The sequence below is a fragment of the Odontesthes bonariensis genome, chromosome 8 (assembly GCF_027942865.1).
Source record: "Odontesthes bonariensis isolate fOdoBon6 chromosome 8, fOdoBon6.hap1, whole genome shotgun sequence".
Taxonomy (NCBI): domain Eukaryota; kingdom Metazoa; phylum Chordata; class Actinopteri; order Atheriniformes; family Atherinopsidae; genus Odontesthes; species Odontesthes bonariensis.
The window spans coordinates 36,052,218-36,076,941 of NC_134513.1; the positions used below are offsets into that span (position 1 = coordinate 36,052,218).

General features: G+C 49.5%; 1 protein-coding gene across 2 annotated transcripts; it reads right to left on the reverse strand.

Annotated features, from left to right (window-relative positions):
* Nucleotides 1-2,326: 2,326 nt before the first annotated feature.
* Nucleotides 2,327-23,398, reverse strand: xpot (exportin, tRNA (nuclear export receptor for tRNAs)). 2 transcript variants are annotated; one of them, XM_075472329.1, is made up of 24 exons: nucleotides 23,259-23,398; nucleotides 21,161-21,314; nucleotides 20,487-20,569; nucleotides 20,344-20,400; nucleotides 15,638-15,707; nucleotides 13,022-13,240; nucleotides 12,559-12,743; nucleotides 12,314-12,482; nucleotides 11,780-12,055; nucleotides 11,603-11,665; nucleotides 11,404-11,528; nucleotides 11,076-11,220; nucleotides 10,878-10,997; nucleotides 10,707-10,801; nucleotides 10,487-10,556; nucleotides 10,168-10,406; nucleotides 9,758-10,043; nucleotides 6,843-7,029; nucleotides 6,461-6,577; nucleotides 6,266-6,381; nucleotides 6,144-6,191; nucleotides 5,989-6,060; nucleotides 4,502-4,558; nucleotides 2,327-4,423 (listed from the first exon to the last, which is right to left on the reverse strand). In XM_075472329.1, the coding sequence occupies exons 2-24, from the start codon at nucleotides 21,245-21,247 to the stop codon at nucleotides 4,397-4,399; spliced, it is 2,913 nt and encodes a 970-aa protein (XP_075328444.1). In that variant the 5' UTR covers nucleotides 21,248-21,314; nucleotides 23,259-23,398; the 3' UTR covers nucleotides 2,327-4,396. The 2 variants fall into 2 exon arrangements, with proteins under 2 accessions (XP_075328444.1, XP_075328442.1); XM_075472327.1 differs by having other exon boundaries at nucleotides 6,843-7,032; nucleotides 23,259-23,397.
* Nucleotides 23,399-24,724: the final 1,326 nt, after the last annotated feature.

The window sequence follows — 24,724 nt, forward strand, 5'->3', positions numbered from 1 at the left end:
TGCTCTCCCTGATGCTGCATCCATTTAGGAAACCTAAAAAATGTATTTCGTTGTTCCTATGTTTCCCAAACGTATTATGTGAGGTACTGGAACAGTTCTTCACACAGCAGTGATTTCCTTACCTGACTCCCGCCCTCTGGTATTCGCATACCATCTGGGACGAGCCCACAACCGACATGATTTCAAATGGGGCTATTTTTTCTAAAACTCATGCATGTGATTGGATGAAGAATCTGTCTGTCATCTTGACTGACACGCCACTTCAGCCACTCCCAATGACTCAACCCGTGACGTAGCTCAGAGCTTACCTGACTCCCGCCCTCTGGAGCATGAATCGGCGGCCATAACCACAGCACGCGGCCAATTCATCCAAAGTCCCACCCAGCGATTAATGATTGGCTCTCATTATTTTCTAATCGGACGAAACACATACGACTCCCAGGCTCCTCAGATGGTTGTGTGAGGAAAGGGAACGCCCCACGTGTAGTTGGTGAACGCAGCCAGATGACATGAGTCAGGTTAGTGATTTCCAGGCATGTTCTTGCAATTCCGTACTGTTTAAACTTACTGATTTAAAAACACACGCGTACACTGTAAACGAACGGAGAGAATGGCGTTTTCACGCTAGCATCCTGCCAACATGGCGGATAGGGGCGGAGCTCTGTACTATGACGACAACTCCTCATTCTCAATAGAACCATGAAAAGACCCGACCTCGGAGAAGGAGCTAAATAGTTATAGGAACTAAGGGAGAAAGCCCCGAGTTCCTGTATGTCCGAACACGGGAGAAAACGGCCCCGCGGATTAAAAGTTTACTATGGTTCCTACAGTCCGAAAGCGGCTATAGTCTGAAATTACAGGGAGAAGTTCTGCTTTCATTCTGGTCACAGATTTTATTGTTCTGAAAACCTGAGGGGTTTTGATTTGACAGTTGAACACCCAGACTTCTTATCAAAGCAATGAGTGGCAATCTATTTCCATCCTAAAAGACACCATAAAACACACAAGTCTCCTGAAAAAGACAAAAATTCTGAATTTTGTGGGTTAAGCAGTGTTTCGCATTAAGTTGTTAGCTACACAGAACATGTCTGTCTGTGCGTCAAAGCTGGAAATTTTCTCTTGTTAGGGAACATTTTCTATTCAATTTTTTTGTGCTAAGCTAATTACGTACCAACACCATTTTTTTTACTGACAGCTGACATGAATTTGTACTTTATATAATTCTCTCTTAGCATTTAAACTCAGAAAGAGGTCACAAACTTACAGAATGTCAAAAGTTTTGAGACTACACTAGCTAGCAGTTCTTTATTTCCATTTCTTTCAGCTAAGCTAGACTAAACGTAGCTTAGCTCAAAGTGGAAGCACTGTGAGGAAACTTTGTAATCCAATCCTTAATTGTGCCATTTAGAGCAACATTTTCAAGTTGTGTAAAAGTAGAAAAAGGAAACAAGACTGGTACGACTGAGTCATAAACTTAATCTCTTTGATAGCTTTATCTCAGACACTGCTGAGTCATGGATCTGACAGCTTTCAGCTAACAGAATTAGCATGCATGTTTACATCCAAAATAATGAATGTGGACATTTCTGATTTTGGGTTCAAGTCCACCATGTTGGCATCATCAGACCAAACACAGTTTAACAAACAGAATTATTACAACTGTATTCATTTAATAGTTAAATGAGTCCGTTTAATTATTCTAGTCAAATCCTGATTGCCATATCAAAGCACCATCTTTTTATTTTTATTTTTTAACTTTTGAAAATGTCAACGTCATGTTTGAATTAGCAGCTCTAACAGGTAAGGGTTAGGGTAACCTTTATACCCTAACCTAACCCACGTATATTTACACAGCACCTGGCTAACATTAGCAGTGGGCCCCATCTCACATTTTAGTTTTAAGTGTAGTCTTTTTATCCAGTGCTTTTCTCCTCCATGGTTTTCCTTAACATGATTTGTTGCTGCATTTAAAAGTTTTTTACCATAACACGAGCAAAATGAATCGAGTTGAATGGAGTGCAGCCTCTGCAACAACGCTCGTTCATGACATGTAATAAAATCCTCAAAAAGAAGCAGCACTTCAGTTCTCAGCTGCTTCACCACCATGATCAGGTGTTACAAAGCACAAACAGCTGTAATGTTTCAGATCATGTCTGAATATCTCCATTTAAATCCAAATATGCATCAATTCACAGTGAAAACAGTTTCTAACAAACTTTAGCAGTTGTTTTTTTTCTTTTAATAAAAACTAAAATGACTTAGTTTTTTATCACTATCACAGAGGGTTTGTCAAACAATATAAAAAATGTAGAATCACACCAAACTCTGCTTTAAACTAGGCTTTATTCATACTATATACCTGCAAGACGACTTTGAATTGAAAGCAACACAATCAGGCACTTTCACCGGAGCTTTTCCAAAAGCAACATCTTAAATTTAAAGTAGAAACTCAGGGCAAATGAACCAAATCACAAGGAAAACACAGGACATCGACTCGTTTAAATAGTGAACATGTCTCTTGTAAGTGCGATGTACAGTGGGAAAAACAAAGTGGGCGTCACAATATGCAGAGTTGTTCCAGAACAGAGGTGTTTGTACAGTTAAATCTGTGTTTTTAACGTGTACGTCTTACAGTTCGTTGCCTTTGCTGATTGTTTTAACTGATTGGCAGCTTTTTCACAGTATTAAGCGTTGCATAAATCATTTTGTGGATCATCACTTCAATATAAAATTCAAACAGCCACGTCTGTAAACTTGTAAATTAATGTTTTCACTCAAGCTGTACACGAACGATCCCGTGAACAGGTTTGCGTTCCCTACGGAAGCCCATCGATGCCAAGGAAAATAACTGCTGAAGATAAAGAAAGAGTTAAATTTATCTAATCATGACATTTATCTTTAAAGCCAGAATTCAAAAGTTTGACTTGTATTTTAGCTCAAATAATCAGTCAGAAATTTAAACAGTAGTTTTAACTCGAACTCTTGAAATTAAACGAAAAACAAGACAAAAATGTAATAAATTCAAACATTTAGGTCAAAATTACAAAAAGTACAGTCATTGAAAAAGATTAAATACGTTAAAGTTATTGAACTGAACAAATGTTGTAAAAATCTGAGATGTTAATGTTCCAAATAAAATTCTACGTTAAAAAAAAAAAAAAAAAAAGGCAAATAACTGATCATTTAAAACAATCAAAAGATTTACAAAAACAGGAAATAAAACTAAATAATGAACAAAAACACAGAAAGTCACAGACGGTAACTTAAGTCTGACTTTAGTCAAATGATCCTGTTAAATACTTTCACTTTTAAGTCATGATTAAGATTTAAAAGTCAGATACTGACTGAAGTATCGAAATTAAATACTCACGGGTCATATTCATGAGCTGAAAACAGATTAATATTACTAATATTAAAATGATACTAGTTTAATCTAACTCAACAATTTAAGCCACAAATAGTTAAGACGTTAAATCAAAATCGCTCCAACTTTGAACAAATTACCAAACAAACGGTCAGAGGTTTAATTTATTTCACCGTTCAGATTTACAACTTTATCCGTCAATATCCTATTTTTTTTCTGGGCACGAATGGGCTTCCATACTAGTTTTCCAGATGGGAATGACTATTTAAAAAAAAACAAAAAAACCTAAAGCTTGAATTTTATTTACATTTTGAACAACTTATTCTCTTATTTACACTTTGTTCCTCCACTTCTTTTTCATTTCCTTCTGAAATTCAAACAACTCAACGATATTAGTGACACAAAAATACTTTTTCGTGAACTCTGGACATGCAGCCGACGCCGAGTCCCGCGCCGAGTCCCTACATCCGAGCAGGTAGCAAATAGAAAACCCGCTGAGGTGGTTCTGAGAACCGTTAAACTGAGGAGTGAGTGAAGGCGGGTGCTCACAGACGGGCTGGAACGCTTCACTTCAAACTCTAAATCAACCGTTTGTTGCTCGACACATCAAAGAAAAATCTAATCTGAAATCAAATCCCCGCTCAGCCCTTTTTCTGTTCATTCTGCGGCAGCAAACGGCACAAAAGTGAAGCTGAATCTGTTGAAATGTGGTTTCTAAGGTGAGTAAAGCTGGTGAATCCTGACCGAGAAGAGTTGAGATGTTTCCAGGATCCCGAGCGCTCCTCTCGGAGCCCTTTCTGCACCGCACCGCGGCGTCGGAGCCTGTCGGGCTCCTTCTCTCCGACAGCTCAGCGGGTCATCGAGTCGGCAGCCCTCCGAGCTTCGGTCCATTCTCCCGTTCCAACGCGGGCTTTGTAACACGTTTAGTCCTCGCTGCAAAAGCAGCTCTATGCTAAGTTCCTTTTTTGATGAGAGGCGAGGGCGGCCGCTTCCTGAGTCCGTTCAGTCCCGGTGAACTTCCACTTTTACTTCCTAAAGTTTGGCTCTCTGAAAGAACGCCTGCAGAAGGAAGGAATGGTGGTTAAACGGCGAGCGGAAGCCCAGCCACTCACTGACGGGGGGAGAAACTACGCCTACCTTAATGTAGTTCTTCAGGACTTTGAGGTCCGGTTGCTGGAGCACCTGACACAGCTCCTGTGGACAAAGAGACGCCAAAGAAACCACCGTTACTGGAGGCAAATCCAGCTGGGACACCAAGCCCTTTAACCCATTTAAGCCGGGAAAGCATTGCCGCATTTCTACCTTTAAAGCCGGGGGCGCTGTTGCGTTATTCTACCTTTAAGGCCGGGAAAGCGTACACGTCTTTTTCAGACGGTAGTGATTGTGAGGAGTTTCTTGGCTTTGATGATGCTGATGAACGTGCTGACCCAACTGATCGAGATTTATGGCGAGCACATGTGTTTGAAGATGACGATAACGACGAGGATGATTTTGAAGGGTTTGAATGTGAGTGGAAGACTGACAATTACCACCGTAATCGACGGAGAGATTTCAACCGCACACCAGGGGAGAAAGTGGATTTACCTGCAGATGCCACACCGTTGCAGGCTTTTAATCATATTTTTACTGAGGAGCTTTGGGCGCATCTCGTTTCTGAGACGAATAGATACAGTGAGCAGGTACTTCAGACTCCAGCTCGAGCAAAGATGGCAAGGTGGTCACACTTAAAGCTGCAGTCTGCAAGAATTGTTGTTGTCATACGTAAAGTCCTACTTTTTGGCATTTTAAGAGTTTACATGATCTATCAGAACGCTTGAAGTTGAAAACGGTGACCTCTGTAGTCGCAAAATGCAAGAAATGCTTATTTTTTAACCGAAAAATAAAAAGTTATTCAACTTCCTGTCCCGCCCCATCAAAACACATGAGAACTCGTGCACGTAGACGTGCACGCCAGATGCGCCTACACGACTCCTCATTCATCAACTCACCTGTCATTTGCGATCATGGAAGACACAGTAAGTAGACAAGCCCGTAATGAAGTTCAATAGTCCAGATAAATAAGCGTGGGGACGAGCCTACCTTGTATCGCGCGTGCACAATCGGTGACCTGATTGGTTACCTTTTACCAGTCCGGTCTGCAATTTTGTAAACAAACCTGCTGACTTTGGAGGGACCTAGCGGGACATATAGGGGACCTAGAGAACTCGGTTTTTTTTGTATTGGGGTATTTAATGCATGGCATTATGCTTGAAAAAGAGTTGCAGACTGCAGCTTTAACTGTGCCAGAGATGAAAGCGTTTATTGGAATGTGTTTGGGCTCCTTGTGCCGCCAGTACGAAGAGATTACTGGCGATAAAATAAATAAATAATTTAAATATAAAATTAAATTTTATTTTATTATATTACTATTTTCTAATTGAAAGTAGTGCTGTTCCTGCACTTCCAGAATTTTCCAGAAAAACTTCAGGTTTTAGGGGGTCTTTCTGAAATCGCCCTGTTTTACAGGCATTCTTTTCCAGGCGTTTTAGGCCTAAATGGGTTAATAACCACCATGTTGGAGGAGAGAGAGCTGAAAAAGACTAGAATATTCAAAGCACACAGGGCAGGTGCAGGGCAGGTGTTACCTGTGCGATCTCCGGCGACACCTGCAGCGAGGGCAGGTACTCCTGCTGGAGGAACTGGATGAACTCCAGCCCCTGAAGGGAAGGAACCACACAAACGTTAAGCTCTGGAACGACTGAGCAAACCGAGCACGGAGCCGAGGAGCAGCCGCTCTTACCCGTTTGAGATGAATCATTTTCAGCGTGAGCGCACACTCCGACAGCGTCTGCAAAACAAAGACGAGTCGCACTCAGAACAGGCGGGAAAACGCGGCCCAGGAACTCTGGAGCAGGGACTTACCAGCACCGTCTGAGCGTCCGAGAGGTCAAAGGTGGGTTTGAGGGGGGCCAGGAAGCACGCCGGCACAATGTGCTTGTAGACGAAGTCGGGGAAGCCCACCAGGCCGTCCTTACCTCCTGCGGGGGGGGGGGGGGACCAAAGCGTCAGCAGAAGCGCACAGAGCTGAGAACACGGGTGCACACGGATCTGACTCACCCCACAGCTCCACCAGCTTGGACAGGATGATGAAGCAGGTTTTCTGAGCGATGGGGTCGGGGAAGTCCACAGCGCCCTGGATGATGGTGAACAAGACCCGCTCGATGTTCTCTGCTCCTGAAAGCAGCACGGTCACATGGTCAGCCTCGCCGTTCCTGACTTATCGTTATCTACTCTGAGCGAGGCTCTGAACTCTGGGAAACATTCAGATTCTGCACCTCCCCCTTTAACAAAGCCAGCCTCAGCTATCATTACGTCCCTCTGAGCTAACGTGGTGTGGGCAGCCATTGGTTCCAAGGTGATGAGGTAACCCTGAGGGTTCCCCCTGAACCTGCCCACCGCCCTTTTTACAAGCATTCGCCTCCGCCTCCTCGCCGCTCACCCTGATTGGCCATCACCTCGTTCATTCCACTTCCTGTGATGGTCTGGATGAAGCTGAAGTAGCTCCTCCTCAGCATCTGCTTCTCCAGCGCCGCCGTCTGGTCGTTTTCCTCCGCCGGCCTCGCCAGCACCTCGAAGATGGCGAGCACCAGCGGCATGAAGACCTGCTGCAGGAAGGGGGACACGTGCTGCTGCCATGGCAACAGGAGGAGAGAAGTGTTAGCAGTGGCGTGTCAGACGTGGCGTGTCAGTGTCAGACGTGTCAGTGTCAGACGTGTCAGGTCAGACGTGGCGTGTCAGACGTGGCGTGTCAGTGTCAGACGTGGCGTGTCAGACGTGGCGTGTCAGTGTCAGACGTGGCGTGTCAGTATCAGACGTGGCGTGTCAGTGTCAGACGTGGCGTGTCAGTGTCAGACGTGGCGTGTCAGTGCAGGACGTGTCAGACGTGTCAGTGTCAGACGTGGCGTGTCAGTGTCAGACGTGTCAGTGTCAGTGTCAGACGTGTCAGTGTCAGACGTGGCATGTCAGTGTCAGACGTGTCAGTGTCAGTGTTAGATGTGGCGTGTCAGTGTCAGACGTGGCTTGTCAGTGTCAGACGTGTCAGTGTCAGACGTGGCGTGTCAGTGTCAGACGTGGCGTGTCAGTGTCAGACGTGGCGTGTCAGTATCAGACGTGGCGTGTCAGTGTCAGACGTGTCAGTGTCAGACGTGTCAGTGTCAGACGTGTCAGTGTCAGACGTGTCAGTGTCAGACGTGTCAGTGTCAGACGTGTCAGTGTCAGTGTCAGATGTGGCGTGTCAGTGTCAGACGTGGCGTGTCAGTGTCAGACGTGGCGTGTCAGTGTCAGACGTGGCGTGTTAGACGTGGCGTGTCAGTGTCAGACGTGGCGTGTCAGTGTTAGACGTGGCGTGTCAGTGTCAGATGTGGCGTGTCAGTGTCAGACGTGGCGTGTCAGTGTCAGACGTGGCGTGTTAGACGTGGCGTGTCAGTGTCAGACGTGGCGTGTCAGTGTTAGACGTGGCGTGTCAGTGTTAGACGTGGCGTGTCAGTGTTAGACGTGGCGTGTTAGACGTGGCGTGTCAGACGTGGCGTGTCAGTGTTAGACGTGGCGTGTCAGTGTTAGACGTGGCGTGTCAGTGTTAGACGTGGCGTGTCAGTGTCAGACGTGGCGTGTCAATGTTAGACGTGGCGTGTCAGTGTTAGACGTGGCGTGTCAGACGTGGCGTGTCAGTGTCAGACGTGGCGTGTCAGTGTCAGACGTGGCGTGTTAGACGTGGCGTGTCAGTGTCAGACGTGGCGTGTTAGACGTGGCGTGTCAGTGTCAGACGTGGCGTGTCAGTGTTAGACGTGGCGTGTTAGACGTGGCGTGTCAGACGTGGCGTGTCAGTGTTAGACGTGGCGTGTCAGTGTTAGACGTGGCGTGTCAGTGTTAGACGTGGCGTGTTAGACGTGGCGTGTCAGTGTTAGACGTGGCGTGTTAGACGTGGCGTGTCAGACGTGGCGTGTCAGACGTGGCGTGTCAGTGTTAGACGTGGCGTGTCAGTGTTAGACGTGGCGTGTCAGTGTTAGACGTGGCGTGTCAGTGTCAGACGTGGCGTGTCAGACGTGGCGTGTCAGTGTCAGACGTGGCGTGTCAGTGTCAGACGTGGCGTGTCAGTGTCAGACGTGGCGTGTCCGTGTTAGACGTGGCGTGTCCGTGTTAGACGTGGCGTGTCAGTGTCAGACGTGGCGTGTCAGTGTTAGACGTGGCGTGTTAGACGTGGCGTGTCAGACGTGGCGTGTCAGTGTTAGACGTGGCGTGTCAGTGTCAGACGTGGCGTGTCAGTGTCAGACGTGGCGTGTCAGTGTCAGACGTGGCGTGTTAGCGTTGGCGTGTCAGACGTAGCATGTTAGCGGTGGCGTGTCAGACGTAGCGTGTTAGCGGTGGCGTGTCAGACGTAGCGTGTTAGCGGTGGCGTGTCAGACGTAGCGTGTTAGCGGTGGCGTGTCAGACGTAGCGTGTTAGCGGTGGCGTGTCAGCCGTAGCGTGTTGTGTCGGACGTGGCGTGTCGTGTCGGACGTGGCGTGTCGTGTGTGGCGTGTCGTGTCGGACGTGGCGTGTCAGTGTTAGCGGTGGCGTGTCAGACGTAGCGCGTTGTGTCGGATGTGGCGTGTCGTGTCAGACGTGGCGTGTCGTGTCAGACGTGGCGTGTCAGTGTCAGACGTGGCGTGTCAGTGTCAGACGTGGCGTGTCAGTGTCAGACGTGGCGTGTTAGACGTGGCGTGTCAGACGTGGCGTGTCAGTGTCAGACGTGGCGTGTCAGTGTCAGACGTGGCGTGTTAGCGTTGGCGTGTTAGCGGTGGCGTGTCAGACGTAGCGTGTTAGCGGTGGCGTGTCAGACGTAGCGTGTTGTGTCGGACGTGGCGTGTCGTGTGTGGCGTGTCGTGTCGTGTGTGGCGTGTCGTGTCGGACGTGGCGTGTCAGTGTTAGCGGTGGCGTGTCAGACGTAGCGCGTTGTGTCGGATGTGGCGTGTCGTGTCGGACGTGGCGTGTCAGTGTTAGACGTGGCGTGTCAGTGTTAGACGTGTCAGTGTCAGACGTGGCGTGTCAGTGTCAGACGTGGCGTGTCAGACGTAGCGTGTTAGCGGTGGCGTGTCAGACGTAGCGTGTTAGCGGTGGCGTGTCAGACGTAGCGTGTTAGCGGTGGCGTGTCAGACGTAGCGTGTTAGCGGTGGCGTGTCAGACGTAGCGTGTTAGCGGTGGCGTGTCAGACGTAGCGTGTTAGCGGTGGCGTGTCAGACGTAGCGTTTTATGTCGGACGTGGCGTGTCGTGTCGGACGTGGCGTGTCGTGTCGGACGTGGCGTGTCAGTGTCAGACGTGGCGTGTCGTGTCGGACGTGGCGTGTCGTGTCGGACGTAGCTGTCTGCGCGCCTCACCTTGAACTTGGCGGTGATCTGGCTGATGAGCGGGATGAACTCCTGCAGGTCTTTGGCCTCGCAGTCCTTCAGCATGTGCTCGGAGGCGGCGGGGATAAAGGGCAGCACCTCCTCCTCCAGGCAGATGATCATCCTGTGCAGGAAGGAGCGCACCGAGCTGCGCAGCACCCCCCGCTGGACGGGGCAGCTCAGCGCCGGCAGGAAGGCGTGCAGACAGTCCCGGTAGACCTCGGTGCAGCCGCACTGCTTCACCGTCTGCTTGTTGCTGAACGCCTTGCTGGTCCGGCTGCAGAGGAGATGGGTCAGAGGTCAGCAGAACGCCGACAAAATCTTCAAACCACACCTGGAAGCGCGCGGTGACACCAGACGACAGAATTACACGGCGGCGGCGGCCCGCTGACGAGCCTCACCTGGCGAAGCCGACGGCGTGGCTCAGACAGTCGGCGAGGGAGGCCTGGCGCTCCTCGTCCGTCTCCTGCAGCAGTTTGGCAAGCAGCAGGCGGAAGGCGTCCATCAGCGGCGCCAGCAGACTCCTCATCAGCGCCTGCTTCCTCTCCACCGGACTCTCTCCGTTCACAATCAGCACGCCGGCCGCCTCGAACATGAAGAGCTGGTCGTCACTGGTCAGCAGCGCCAGGAAGCCGTTTTCCTGCACAGGGAGAAGGTGGACGTGGAAAAGCGGGGACTCGGAAGAGAACGGAAGAGAAAGTGGCGAGGACAGGTACTCACGGGAGGAGCCAGCTCCAGCAGGTCCTGGATCCTGGTCAGGATGTCCTCAATGAAGGTGGTCATGTGTTTACTGTCAACAGAGAGCAGGTGAACAAGTGAACGGGTGAACAGGTGAACGGGTGAACAGGTGAACGGGTGAACAGGTGAACGGGTGAACAGGTGAATGGGTGAGTCACACGGTCAGCGCCCTGCGCTGCCTGAGGCGGAGCGGTGCACTCACTGCAGGGTCTTGATGAACCTGGAGAACAGGTACGCCACTCGGCTGCGGACCTTCGGGCTGCTGTGCCTCAGCCCCCTCTGGTCCAGAAACGCCATCTGACATCAGACAGAACGGCATCAGAAAAAGAGCTCAAAGGCACACCGGCGTGGGCGCTTCCTCCAGCAGACTCACCAGGACGTTGGGAATGTGCTGCGGCTCCACGATGAAGAACTTATCGTACCGGACGACGGTTTCGAAGAACTCCAGAGCGACCGAGCTGTGCTGGTAGCTGCTGACGCCGCAGGACACCAGCTGAGGGTCAAAGCAGAAACACTGATCAGCGCACGGCGCCTCATCCCGCCACAGGAGACGGCGAGGCACGCCACTGACCGTCCTCATCATGTCCTGCAGGGCGCTCGTCTTCGCCGTGTCTCCGGAGAAATGGGCGCCGTGAGACGCCGGCAGAGCCTCGCCCAGCATGTACAGCAGCCTGATGGCCACCTCCACCTCCATGAAGGGAACCGTCTGCCAGTTCCTGAGAACAAACACGCATAAGAAGCTGCGAGCTCATCAGCATCCGCCGCGCCTGTTAACCCTGATGTCTGACCACAGAAGCGGCGGTGGCTGATGACCCTGCTGATGACCCTGCTGACAAGCTTTCAGACAGCAGGAACCAACAGTGAGACGTGCGCTGCACAGACAGACTCATCCATCTTACTGCATGGTGTTGGTGAAGACTCGGCGGACGGCCTCCAGCAGCAGCTCAGGGGACACCTGAGCCAGCCGGTCCAGCAGCATCTTCATCTGCTTCCTGTACTCCACGAACATGGCCTCGTCCTCGCCCTGACACACAGACACAGCGTCAGCTCCCCCGCCGCTCAGGCGCCGCGGACTCAGCCGACGGGACGGAAACTCACCTCGTTTTCAAAGTTGTACTCGTCATCATACGTCAGCTTCTTCATGACAGCGAGCATGATGGCCTGCGGGCAGAAGAAGGCGGGATTCAAACAGTGTTTCTGCCCGCAGAGCGGAGCCAGAAGGAGGCGGAGCCAGAAGGAGGCAGAGCCAGAGGGCGGCGTCGCAGAGGGACTCACCTCGATGTTGGCCTTCTGCTGCTCGCTCAGCTGGGGCAGCTGTTTCAGCACCTGCAGGTACTCGTAGCAGAAGCCCACGATGTTGGCGGAGATGTCGTCGTCCTCGTGCACCAGCAGCTGCAGGAGCAGCGGCACCTTGGCCTCCACCGCCTGCAGCGACTCCGCCGTCTCCTTCAGGTTTCCCGATTTGGCCAGCTTGGTCCAGCTCAGCACCAGACTCTGACCCATCCCGTTCACCAGACGGGAGAACTTGGCCAGGAAGTCCACATCCTCCTCCTGCCAGAGGAGGAGAAGAAGAAGAAGAAGACATTGAGGGGGAGCATGTGACCTGTGAGCACGCAGCAGCTGAAGCGGCTTGACTCAGAATAAGGCATCTAAGCAGGAAAAGGACAGTCAGGAGGAAACGCGCCCTCGTGGAGGAGCCCTTCCTGTAACCTGACACTCTGCTGAGCTAACTTGCTCTTCTCGGCCTGCTTTGGTTGGGCTGCTCAGGGCTTTTCGCTCAGAGCTAACAGGCTGCAGCGGGACGCTCACCTGCTCCACGTTGAAGAAGCCTGCAGACTGCAGCACCCGGCACAGAGACTCCACCAGCTTGGTTTTATCCACAGGGTCCATTCCTTTGTTGACTATTTCAAACAGGCAGTCGCAGGCCTCCTCTCTGAGCTCCTCCATGGACATCTGACCCAGCAGGAGGTTGACAAACCTGAAACACACCACACACACGCCTGAACATCCGTGGCTCACAGAATGAGGAGAGAGGCAGAGGGCAGCTCACTGACCGGTCGTTGGCGATGAGGTTCAGGTCGATCCAGGACACGTAGGCCCCCACCACCTCCAGGCACTGACAGGTGAGCTCCGGGTGGGACCGCTGGTACGTCTGCAGGATCTGGAACCAGGACTCCACCAGGCTGGGGATGCAGTGCTCCCGCATGCCGTCTTTGATCAGAGTGTTTCTGCGGGTCTCCTGAAACACATTCAGGGAGAGTTTCACCGGCTCAGCAGCTTTCTCTGAGCTGTGCGGTGAAGATCTGATCGAGTTTGACTGTTAGATAAATGTAAGAGGTTTGGACTGAACTGGGTCCGGTTCTGCTCCTTAAAGGACTACCTTCGGACCGGCTGATGTGTGGAACTTTACAAGTGAAACAGGGTGTACTTTCTTTTCTGGAAAACAGCACAGAGAGCTCCCAGTGTTCCTCCAGGAAACATGTGGAGAAACAGCTGGATTCTGCTCGCACGCCTTACCTCGTGCGTGTGCAAGATGTCTCTGTCCACCACCTCGCCGTCGATGGCCATCAGCGTCCTCAGGTAGATGTCGACGCCGTGGGGGTTCAGACCCACCAGGGACAGGATGTCGAAGAAGAACTTGGGCCACAGAGTCAGGTACTCCATGACAAAGGTGAGGGCGAACACCTGAGCTGCCTTGTTCCTGATGAAGGGCTTCTCAGGCTGAGTGTTCATCAGCTGCAGGCGGGAAGAAAGCCTCATCAGTGACAGAAAGAAGCCGAAAACTGGCAGAAAAAAGCAGAAAACTGGCAGAAAACTGACAGAAAGGAGCAGAAAACTGGAAGAAAGAAGCAGAAAACTGGCAGAAAGGAGCAGTAAACTGGCAGAAAAAAGCAGAAAACTGGCAGAAAACTGACAGAAAGGAGCAGAAAACTGGAAGAAAGAAGCAGAAAACTGGCAGAAAGGAGCAGTAAACTGGCAGAAAGGAGCAGAAAACTGGCAGAAAGGAGCATAAAACTGGCAGAAAGAAGCAGTAAACTGGCAGAAAGAAGCAGTAAACTGGCAGAAAGGAGCATAAAACTGGCAGAAAGAAGCAGTAAACTGGCAGAAAGAAGCAGTAAACTGGCAGAAAGGAGCAGTAAACTGGCAGAAAGGAGGATAAAACTGGCAGAAAGAAGCATAAAACTGGCAGAAAGAAGCAGTAAACTGGCAGAAAGAAGCAGTAAACTGGCAGAAAGAAGCAGTAAACTGGCAGAAAGGAGCAGAAAACTGGCAGAAAGAAGCATAAAACTGGCAGAAAGAAGCAGTAAACTGGCAGAAAGGAGCAGAAAACTGGCAGAAAGGAGCAGAAAACTGGCAGAAAGGAGCAGTAAACTGGCAGAAAGAAGCATAAAACTGGCAGAAAGAAGCAGTAAACTGGCAGAAAGAAGCAGTAAACTGGCAGAAAGGAGGATAAAACTGGCAGAAAGGAGCAGTAAACTGGCAGAAAGAAGCAGTAAACTGGCAGAAAGGAGCAGAAAACTGGCAGAAAGGAGCAGTAAACTGGCAGAAAGGAGCAGAAAACTGGCAGAAAGGAGCAGAAAACTGGCAGAAAGGAGCAGTAAACTGGCAGAAAGAAGCATAAAACTGGCAGAAAGAAGCAGTAAACTGGCAGAAAGAAGCAGTAAACTGGCAGAAAGGAGGATAAAACTGGCAGAAAGAAGCAGTAAACTGGCAGAAAGAAGCAGTAAACTGGCAGAAAGAAGCAGTAAACTGGCAGAAAGGAGGATAAAACTGGCAGAAAGAAGCAGTAAACTGGCAGAAAGAAGCAGTAAACTGGCAGAAAGAAGCAGTAAACTGGCAGAAAGGAGGATAAAACTGGCAGAAAGAAGCATAAAACTGGCAGAAAGAAGCAGTAAACTGGCAGAAAGAAGCAGTAAACTGGCAGAAAGGAGGATAAAACTGGCAGAAAGAAGCAGTAAACTGGCAGAAAGAAGCAGTAAACTGGCAGAAAGAAGCAGTAAACTGGCAGAAAGGAGGATAAAACTGGCAGAAAGAAGCATAAAACTGGCAGAAAGAAGCAGTAAACTGGCAGAAAGGAGCAGAAAACTGGCAGAAAGAAGCAGAAAACTGGCAGAAAGAAGCAGAAAACTGGCAGAAAGGATTATAAAACTGGCAGAAACCTTCATCTCTGCATCCCAGCGGGGATCTGAAATGATGGCTCTGTTTATGGGACTTCAGAAACACATAAGCCGTATTCGGACTGTAGGAACCTTTGGCAGTTCTTATAACCTTTTAATCTACAGGGCCGTTTTTCCCCCCACAGTCGCACATACAGGAACTAGGGACCATCTCCCTCAGTTCCTGGAACCATTTTAGCTCCTTCTCCGACGCTGGGTCTGTTCTGGGTTCTATAGGAACACATCTGAGTGTCGTAGATACTAACAGCACCCGCCACACCCCCCCAGGTAAAGGCCTGCTGTGGTGGGCAGGATGCAGTGGGAGGCCCAGGCAGTGGCCAACACCCACCAACCTCAGGAAACCCCATGCTGAGGACCCGGCACAGCGACTAAGGGCTGATTTATGGTCGCCTACAGAGAGCCCTCTCCGTCAACGGAGACCCTCCCGGAGACGCTCTCCATCGCTTGCGTACGTCGGCCAACATTCCTATCCCTATCTATCTAAAAGGGTTGTGATTGGTCGGCTATCATTTCCGGAATCACTTTTCCGGTTTAGCTCCTTCCTCTCAGAACAACACCGCCATTTCTGAAAGAGTTTACTGTGTGCCGGTCAACATTTGGTCAAAATTATTTGCATTTCAACATCAACAAGCTCCAACTCCAACAACAGTCTTTCTCTCTCGGTCGCAATCGTTCACTGTGAGGAGTGAAACGGAGCCGGAAGGTGAACAATCAATCAACCACTTTCACCATAGACGTAAGAGACTGGGTCGTTTAACGTAGCAACACCTACTGATCGGAAGGTGAACTGCTTTGGTTATCCGACAGCCCGACGGAGAACTTCGAAAGGACGGAGAAGCATACTGAGGCCTTAAGGGCTGTTGGGTAACAATGTTCTTCTGAGGTCCCTTTTAAACAGATCAGGTCCTGAAAGGATGCTTTTTAATGGCTGACGGAGCAGCTGGAGGACACGTACCTGACACTGCAGCCACTTCATCAGCGTCTCTCTGATGAGCTGCTGCTGGAGGGCACTCAGAGCAGCGTGTCTGCAACAGAACAGGAGAGAACGGGTGAGAGCAGAACGGGTGAGTACAGAACGGGTGAGAACAGAACAGGTGAGAACAGAACAGGTGAGAGCAGAACAGGTGAGAACAGAACAGGTGAGAACAGAACAGGTGAGAGCAGAACAGGTGAGAACAGAACAGGTGAGAGCAGAACAGGTGAGAACAGAACAGGTGAGAACAGAACAGGTGAGAGCAGAACAGGTGAGTACAGAACAGGTGAGAGCAGAACAGGTGAGTACAGAACAGGTGAGAACAGAACAGGTGAGAACAGAACAGGTGAGAGCAGAACAGGTGAGAACAGAACAGGTGAGAGCAGAACAGGTGAGAGCAGAACAGGTGAGAACAGAACAGGTGAGAACAGAACAGGTGAGAGCAGAACAGGTGAGTACAGAACAGAACAGGTGAGAACAGAACAGGTGAGAACAGAACAGGTGAGAACAGAACAGGTGAGAGCAGAACAGGTGAGAACAGAACAGGTGAGAACAGAACAGGTGAGAACAGAACAGAACAGGTGAGAGCAGAACAGGTGAGAACAGAACAGGTGAGAACAGAACAGGTGAGAGCAGAACGGGTGAGAGCGGAACGGGTGAGTACAGAACAGGTGAGTACAGAACAGAACAGGTGAGAACAGAACAGGTGAGAACAGAACAGGTGAGTACAGAACAGGTGAGAACAGAACAGAACAGGTGAGAACAGAACAGGTGAGAACAGAACAGGTGAGAGCAGAACAGGTGAGAGCAGAACAGGTGAGAACAGAACAGGTGAGAACAGAACAGGTGAGTACAGAACAGGTGAGAGCAGAACAGGTGAGTACAGAACAGGTGAGTACAGAACAGGTGAGAGCAGAACAGGTGAGAGCAGAACAGGTGAGAACAGAACAGGTGAGAACAGAACAGGTGAGAACAGAACAGGTGAGAGCAGAACAGGTGAGTACAGAACAGGTGAGAACAGAACAGGTGAGAGCAGAACAGGTGAGTACAGAACAGAACAGGTGAGAACAGAACAGGTGAGAACAGAACAGGTGAGAACAGAACAGGTGAGAACAGAACAGGTGAGAGCAGAACAGGTGAGAGCAGAACAGGTGAGAGCAGAACAGGTGAGAACAGAACAGGTGAGAGCAGAACAGGTGAGTACAGAACAGAACAGGTGAGAACAGAACAGGTGAGTACAGAACAGAACAGGTGAGAACAGAACAGGTGAGAACAGAACAGGTGAGAACAGAACAGGTGAGAGCAGAACAGAACAGGTGAGTACAGAACAGGTGAGAACAGAACAGGTGAGAACAGAACAGGTGAGAGCAGAACAGGTGAGAACAGAACAGGTGAGAACAGAACAGGTGAGAACAGAACAGGTGAGTACAGAACAGGTGAGTACAGAACAGGTGAGAACAGAACAGGTGAGAGCAGAACAGGTGAGAGCAGAACAGGTGAGTACAGAACAGAACAGGTGAGAACAGAACAGGTGAGAACAGAACAGAACAGGTGAGAACAGAACAGGTGAGAACAGAACAGGTGAGAGCAGAACAGAACAGGTGAGAGCAGAACAGGTGAGAACAGAACAGAACAGGTGAGAACAGAACAGGTGAGTACAGAACAGAACAGGTGAGAACAGAACAGGTGAGAACAGAACAGGTGAGAACAGAACAGAACAGGTGAGAACAGAACAGGTGAGTACAGAACAGAACAGGTGAGAACAGAACAGGTGAGTACAGAACAGAACAGGTGAGAACAGAACAGGTGAGTACAGAACAGGTGAGAACAGAACAGGTGAGAGCAGAACAGGTGAGTACAGAACAGGTGAGAACAGAACAGGTGAGAACAGAACAGGTGAGTACAGAACAGGTGAGAACAGAACAGGTGAGAGCAGAACAGGTGAGAGCAGAACAGGTGAGTACAGAACAGAACAGGTGAGAACAGAACAGGTGAGAACAGAACAGGTGAGAACAGAACAGGTGAGAGCAGAACAGGTGAGAGCAGAACAGGTGAGTACAGAACAGGTGAGAACAGAACAGGTGAGAACAGAACAGGTGAGAACAGAACAGGTGAGAGCAGAACAGGTGAGAGCAGAACAGGTGAGAACAGAACAGAACAGGTGAGAGCAGAACAGAACAGGTGAGAACAGAACAGGTGAGAACAGAACAGGTGAGAACAGAACAGGTGAGAGCAGAACAGGTGAGAACAGAACAGGTGAGAACAGAACAGGTGAGAGCAGAACAGGTGAGAGCAGAACAGGTGAGAACAGAACAGAACAGGTGAGTACAGAACAGAACAGGTGAGTACAGAACAGGTGAGAGCAGAACAGGTGAGAACAGAACAGAACAGGTGAGTACAGAACAGGTGAGAGCAGAACAGGTGAGAACAGAACAGGTGAGAACAGAACAGGTGAGAACAGAACAGAACAGGTGAGTACAGAACAGGTGAGAGCAGAACAGGTGAGAGCAGAACAGGTGAGAACAGAGCAGAACAGGTGAGAACAGAACAGGTGAGAACAGAACAGAACAGGTGAGAACAGAGCAGAACAGGTGAGAACAGAACAGGTGAGAACAGAACAGAACAGGTGAGAACAGAACAGGTGAGTACAGAACAGGTGAGAACAGAACAGGTGAGAGCAGAACAGGTGAGTACAGAACAGGTGAGAACAGAACAGGTGAGAACAGAACAGGTGAGTACAGAACAGGTGAGAACAGAACAGGTGAGAGCAGAACAGGTGAGAGCAGAACAGGTGAGTACAGAACAGAACAGGTGAGAACAGAACAGGTGAGAACAGAACAGGTGAGAGCAGAACAGGTGAGAGCAGAACAGGTGAGTACAGAACAGGTGAGAACAGAACAGGTGAGAACAGAACAGGTGAGAACAGAACAGGTGAGAACAGAACAGGTGAGAGCAGAACAGGTGAGAACAGAACAGAACAGGTGAGAGCAGAACAGAACAGGTGAGAACAGAACAGGTGAGAACAGAACAGGTGAGAGCAGAACAGGTGAGAACAGAACAGGTGAGAACAGAACAGGTGAGAACAGAACAGGTGAGAACAGAACAGGTGAGAGCAGAACAGGTGAGAGCAGAACAGGTGAGAACAGAACAGAACAGGTGAGTACAGAACAGAACAGGTGAGTACAGAACAGGTGAGAACAGAACAGAACAGGTGAGTACAGAACAGGTGAGAGCAGAACAGGTGAGAACAGAACAGGTGAGAACAGAACAGGTGAGAACAGAACAGGTGAGAACAGAACAGAACAGGTGAGTACAGAACAGGTGAGAGCAGAACAGGTGAGAGCAGAACAGGTGAGAACAGAGCAGAACAGGTGAGAACAGAACAGGTGAGAACAGAACAGGTGAGAACAGAACAGGTGAGAGCAGAACAGAACAGGTGAGTACAGAATAGGTGAGAACAGAACAGGTGAGAACAGAACAGGTGAGAGCAGAACAGGTGAGTACAGAACAGGTGAGAACAGAACAGGTGAGAACAGAACAGGTGAGAACAGAACAGGTGAGAGCAGAACAGGTGAGAGCAGAACAGGTGAGAACAGAACAGAACAGGTGAGAACAGAACAGGTGAGAACAGAACAGGTGAGAACAGAACAGGTGAGAGCAGAACAGGTGAGAGCAGAACAGGTGAGAACAGAACAGGTGAGAACAGAACAGGTGAGAACAGAACAGGTGAGTACAGAACAGGTGAGAGCAGAACAGGTGAGAACAGAACAGAACAGGTGAGAGCAGAACAGAACAGGTGAGAACAGAACAGGTGAGAACAGAACAGGTGAGAACAGAGCAGAACAGGTGAGAGCAGAACAGGTGAGAACAGAACAGAACAGGTGAGTACAGAACAGGTGAGAGCAGAACAGGTGAGAACAGAACAGGTGAGAACAGAGCAGAACAGGTGAGAACAGAACAGGTGAGAACAGAACAGGTGAGAACAGAACAGGTGAGAACAGAACAGAACAGGTGAGTACAGAACAGGTGAGAGCAGAACAGGTGAGAACAGAACAGGTGAGAACAGAGCAGAACAGGTGAGAACAGAACAGGTGAGAACAGAACAGGTGAGAGCAGAACAGGTGAGAGCAGAACAGGTGAGAACAGAACAGGTGAGAGCAGAACAGGTGAGTACAGAACAGGTGAGTACAGAACAGGTGAGTACAGAACAGGTGAGAGCAGAACAGGTGAGTACAGAACAGGTGAGTACAGAACAGGTGAGTACAGAACAGGTGAGTACAGAACAGGTGAGAACAGAACAGGTGAGAACAGAACAGGTGAGAGCAGAACAGGTGAGAACAGAACAGGTGAGAACAGAACAGGTGAGTACAGAACAGGTGAGTACAGAACAGGTGAGAACAGAACAGGTGAGAACAGAACAGGTGAGAACAGAACAGGTGAGAGCAGAACAGGTGAGAACAGAACAGGTGAGAGCAGAACAGGTGAGAGCAGAACAGGTGAGAGCAGAACAGGTGAGAACAGAACAGGTGAGAGCAGAACAGGTGAGAGCAGAACAGGTGAGAACAGAACAGGTAAGTACAGAACAGAACAGGTGAGAGCAGAACAGGTGAGAGCAGAACAGGTGAGAGCAGAACAGGTGAGAGCAGAACAGGTGAGAGCAGAACACAAAGCCTCCTCCTCTTCCTCACCTGAACTTGATCTGATGCTCCAGAACTTGGAAGCAGAAGAACTTCACGTGGTCGTCACTGCACCGATGAACAGATAAGAACACGTCAGATGGGAGTAAACCACAGCAGGAGGCCTCAGCTCCACCAGTTAATGTCACACTCACCTGTAGATTCCTTTAGCGAGGGCCTCGGCACACACCTCCCAGGCATCCTGGGACTCCTTCAGCTGTTCAAAGTAGGCCATAGCCTGCGCGCGCACACACACACACACACACACACACACACACACACACACACACACACACACACACACACACACACACACACACACACACACACATTACTTCCTGTTCCTGATGAAACAGGTCATTTCCTCTCTGTGATGCTGAAACCTGCACCTCATCACACCATGTCCACAGGAACCTTTACCCTGTTCCTCTCTTTTGACCCTTCAGCCTACATCTGTTAACTCACATCAGAGGCTCCTAGAATAAAAGCTGCATGTGTGGAGCTGCTAACTGGTGATTTATGAGTTCATCTGTCAGAGACGACGTCAGAAGGCTCATCTGCACATGGATGATGTCAGCAGGAGTGAACCTGGCTGCTCCCACCTGTGCGCTGCTAACAGACAAACAGCTTTACATCGCTGCTGCTCTGGAGGAGAATTATGCTGCTGAATAACAGCAGCTGCTGAAAGGGAGCCGGTGTTCTGCATCTCCGAGGCTTTTAAACCGGAGCAGCTCGTGGACATTTCATAAAGCTTCATAAAGAACCCTCTTTTCTTTGAGTGGTTAGTGTGCAGCATCCCTGACAGCAACGCGGTGAGGAGGCGTCTCACCCTCTGCCTGTAGCGGGCGTCGGCGTTCGGGTTGAGCCCCAGCAGGGCCTGCTCGTCCATGACTGCGGCGACAGACTGGCAGGCCATTCGTGGGTTAGCTTTCCTCCAAGGCTGGTTCACTCCTCTCTGCTGCAGCCGGGCAGATCTCTCTCATCTGCTCAGAGGGAACAAAGCTGACGTCAAACTCTGACACAGCAGCTCAGAGAGCTGACAGCTCAGCAGGGTCCACACTTTACTCCAATCACCGTTTCAGGTCCGAATCAAGTGACGAGGACGGAGCCGGTTCCTGTTGAAGCAGCATTAAGACATGATTTCACCTTAAATTACAACAAAGCCTTCAGATGTCCCACCAAGAACTGTTGACAGGTAAACTTAAACCATACATGTGAGGTCACAGTTTCACACCAGCTGAAGGTAAACTCATTATCGAGCATTTTGTCAAGATACATCATTCATACTTCTGTTCAACAGTCTTGATCAGCTTCATTTCTTTACATATTTCATATAAAAACAGGAAGCAACTCCAGAGATTCACTGAAACATGTTCCAACATGAACATAAACCCAGAATCTGAGGCAGAAGCAGAGTTAGTTCAGTTCTGAGCAGCTTTAAAGTGAATATCTACTCTGAGCTGCTTTATTCTCCAACACAGCCTGAACCCTCTCAGATGAGCTTTCTGTCCTTTCTTTGAGTCTTCAGGAATAGTTCTCCAAGCTTCTTGAAGGACATCCCAAGGCTCTTCTGTTCTGTGTGGACACAACACTGGTTCATCCCTTGAGTTAGGAGCCTTTTTCCTGCCTGAATGGTTCATAGGTCAGAGTTAAGTGGCTTAACAAAGAAAAAACACATTCCTCTGAAGATGCTCAGGTACAAGGACTGGACTGAAGATGAGGAAAGAAGCAGAAAATGTTTAAAGAGAAACTTTGAAAGAGCTTCAGGAAGCTGCAGAACTGTTGATCAGGACTTTAAAGGTTCCAGGAAAGTCTGGAAGAAATGAGGCAGATCAGGACCCTGGGTCGGGACCCTGGATCAGGACTCTAGACTTTTAAACAGGGCTGTAGAATCTCCACATCCATGAACAATTTAAAACCAATCTAACTTTTAACATTGTGAAATATAATTTTTTTCCTTGCTTCTGTTCCTTTTTCAGCTTGAATGTCCCTTCCCTCTTTCCTTACTTCCTTACATTCTTCTGCATCTTTCCCCGATAATCCCTGTGCTCTCTGTGCCTTTTCATTGACTTCTGGATATCACCACCAAGACTTATTTACTTGGAAGCTTCTCACGTCGAAATACCACGTGTCATTGTCTCATATCTCAGCTGTTGTCACATCTGGAGTTCTGATTTAGACCAATAACGACATTAAAAAACACGCACATCTGTTCCGAGCACAATGCTAAACTTTGCCATCCACACGTGATCACATGTTTTAGTGTGTTGACAGGTAAATACTGTACGTGGCTGGCTGATGGCCTCGTGCAGCGTGCTCGTGACAACATGGGATCCAAGTGGGCTGACACGCAGTTGCTTAGCACTAACACGACCCTGACAGCTAATGTTCGCCTCAGACGTGTTTTACTGCCCTGACAGCTACATGATGCAACACAGAGCCAACAGCTGCACCGTGGCTCGGTACCAACCCGCTACTGGTGATGTAAGCGGCCAACCAGTGAATTTGAAGCCCCTTCTTGTGGGGGAATCCAACATCAGCCGGGCCACTCCTCAGAAAGTTAGCGCTACGTGCTAAACACTACATCCTGACACTTACTAGCTGCCTGCGGCTAACCTAGGCTAGCGTTAGCCGACTAGCCGCTGCTGCCGGATGAGTTGATCCCGGCGGAGAAAACGCGAGAAAACCCAAAGATTTCCCCTGGAAGATCCCGATAACAGCGGCTCTGACCGCGCGGGACAAGTGTGAGCCAATTTAAAGTGCTTCTGTCCCGGTTTAACTCGGCCCGGTACCGCATACCTGCCCACGTCTCTTCAATCACATCAACGCTGTGAGATTCTCCCGAGTCACGAAGACAAACTAACTCCGCGCGCGCTACCCGTTTTCCCACGTGAACCCCGCTCGGATCACACAGCCGAGCAGCTCACCTTAGTGAAAACCCAACTCTGCCGGTGTTTGTCTCCGTCAGCTCATCGCGGAGCCTCCAGAAAGCAGTCGCATGTCGGTGGGACTCACAGTGGATACGGCGGTGCAGCGTGTCCGCTCCGGGTTAGCATCCGGGTCACGGGCCCAGGAAGAAGGTCCGCGGCCCGGGAAGGGATTCAAGTGCACTCAACCCGAACAAACCCTCCGATTTATGACATATGGGACTTTACTTTATTTTTGTTTTTATTTCTGCTCATTTATCCTGCCTCTCTGCCTTCCTTCTTCACTTCCTTTCTGCCTATCTGTCTTCCTTCCTTCCTTCCTTCCTTCCTTCCTTCCTTCCTTCCTTCCTTCCTTCCTTCCTTCCTTCCTTCCTTCCTTCCTTCCTTCCTTCCTTCCTTCTTCACTACCTACCTCCCTTCCTTCCTCCCTCTCTGCTTTCCTTCTTCACTTCCTTTCTGCCTATCTGCTTTCATCTTCACTACCATCTTTCCTTCCATCCACCCTTCCTTCCTTCCATCCTTCCTCCTGCCTTCCTCCCTTACTCCCTTCCTCCCTCTCTGCTTTCCTTCTTCACTTCCTTTCTGCCTATCTGCTTTCCTTCTTCACTACCATCTTTCCTTCCATCCTTCCTCCTGCTTTCCTTCTTCACTTCCTTTCTGCCTATCTGCGTTCATCTTCACTACCATCTTTCCTTCCATCCTTCCTTCCTTCCTTCCATCCTTCCTCCTGCTTTCCTTCTTCACTTCCTTTCTCCCTATCTGCTTTCATCTTCACTACCATATTTCCTTCCATCCTTCCTCCTGCTTTCCTTCTTCACTTCCTTTCTGCCTATCTGCTTTCATCTTCACTACCATCTTTCCTTCCATCCTTCCTTCCTTCCTTCCATCCTTCCTCCTGCTTTCCTTCTTCACTACCATCTTTCCTTCCACCTTTCCTTCCTTCCATCCTTCCTCCTACTTTCCTTCTTCACTACCATCTTTCCTTCCATCTTTCCTTCCTTCCATCCTTCCTTCCTTCCTTCCATCCTTCCTCCTGCTTTCCTTCTTCACTACCATCTTTCCTTCCACCTTTCCTTCCTTCCATCCTTCCTCCTACTTTCCTTCTTCACTACCATCTTTCCTTCCATCCACCCTTCCTTCCTTCCATCCTTCCTCCTGCTTTCCTTCTTCACTTCCTTTCTGCCTATCTGCTTTCATCTTCACTACCATCTTTCCTTCCATCCTTCCTTCCTTCCTTCCTTCCTTCCTTCCTTCCTTCCTTCCTCCTGCTTTCCTTCTTCACTACCATCTTTCCTTCCATCCACCCTTCCTTCCTTCCATCCTTCCTCCTGCTTTCCTTCCACCTTTCCTTCCTTCCATCCACCCTTCCTTCCTTCCATCCTTCCTCCTGCTTTCATTCTTCACTTCGTTTCTACCTATCTGCTTTCCTTTTTCACTACTATCTTTCCTTCCTTCCATCTTTCCTC

Bases quoted from the DNA above. Each gene is read 5' to 3' on its own strand.
- xpot (XM_075472327.1), bottom strand. From the start codon at position 21,247: ATGGCCTGCCAGTCTGTCGCCGCAGTCATGGACGAGCAGGCCCTGCTG. The intron at 20,401-20,486 runs GTGAGTGTGACA...TCATCGGTGCAG, and splicing joins CTCGCTAAAGGAATCTACAG to TGACGACCACGTGAAGTTCT. The intron at 7,033-9,757 runs GTGAGGCGCGCA...TTGCCATGGCAG, and splicing joins AGATCACCGCCAAGTTCAAG to CAGCACGTGTCCCCCTTCCT.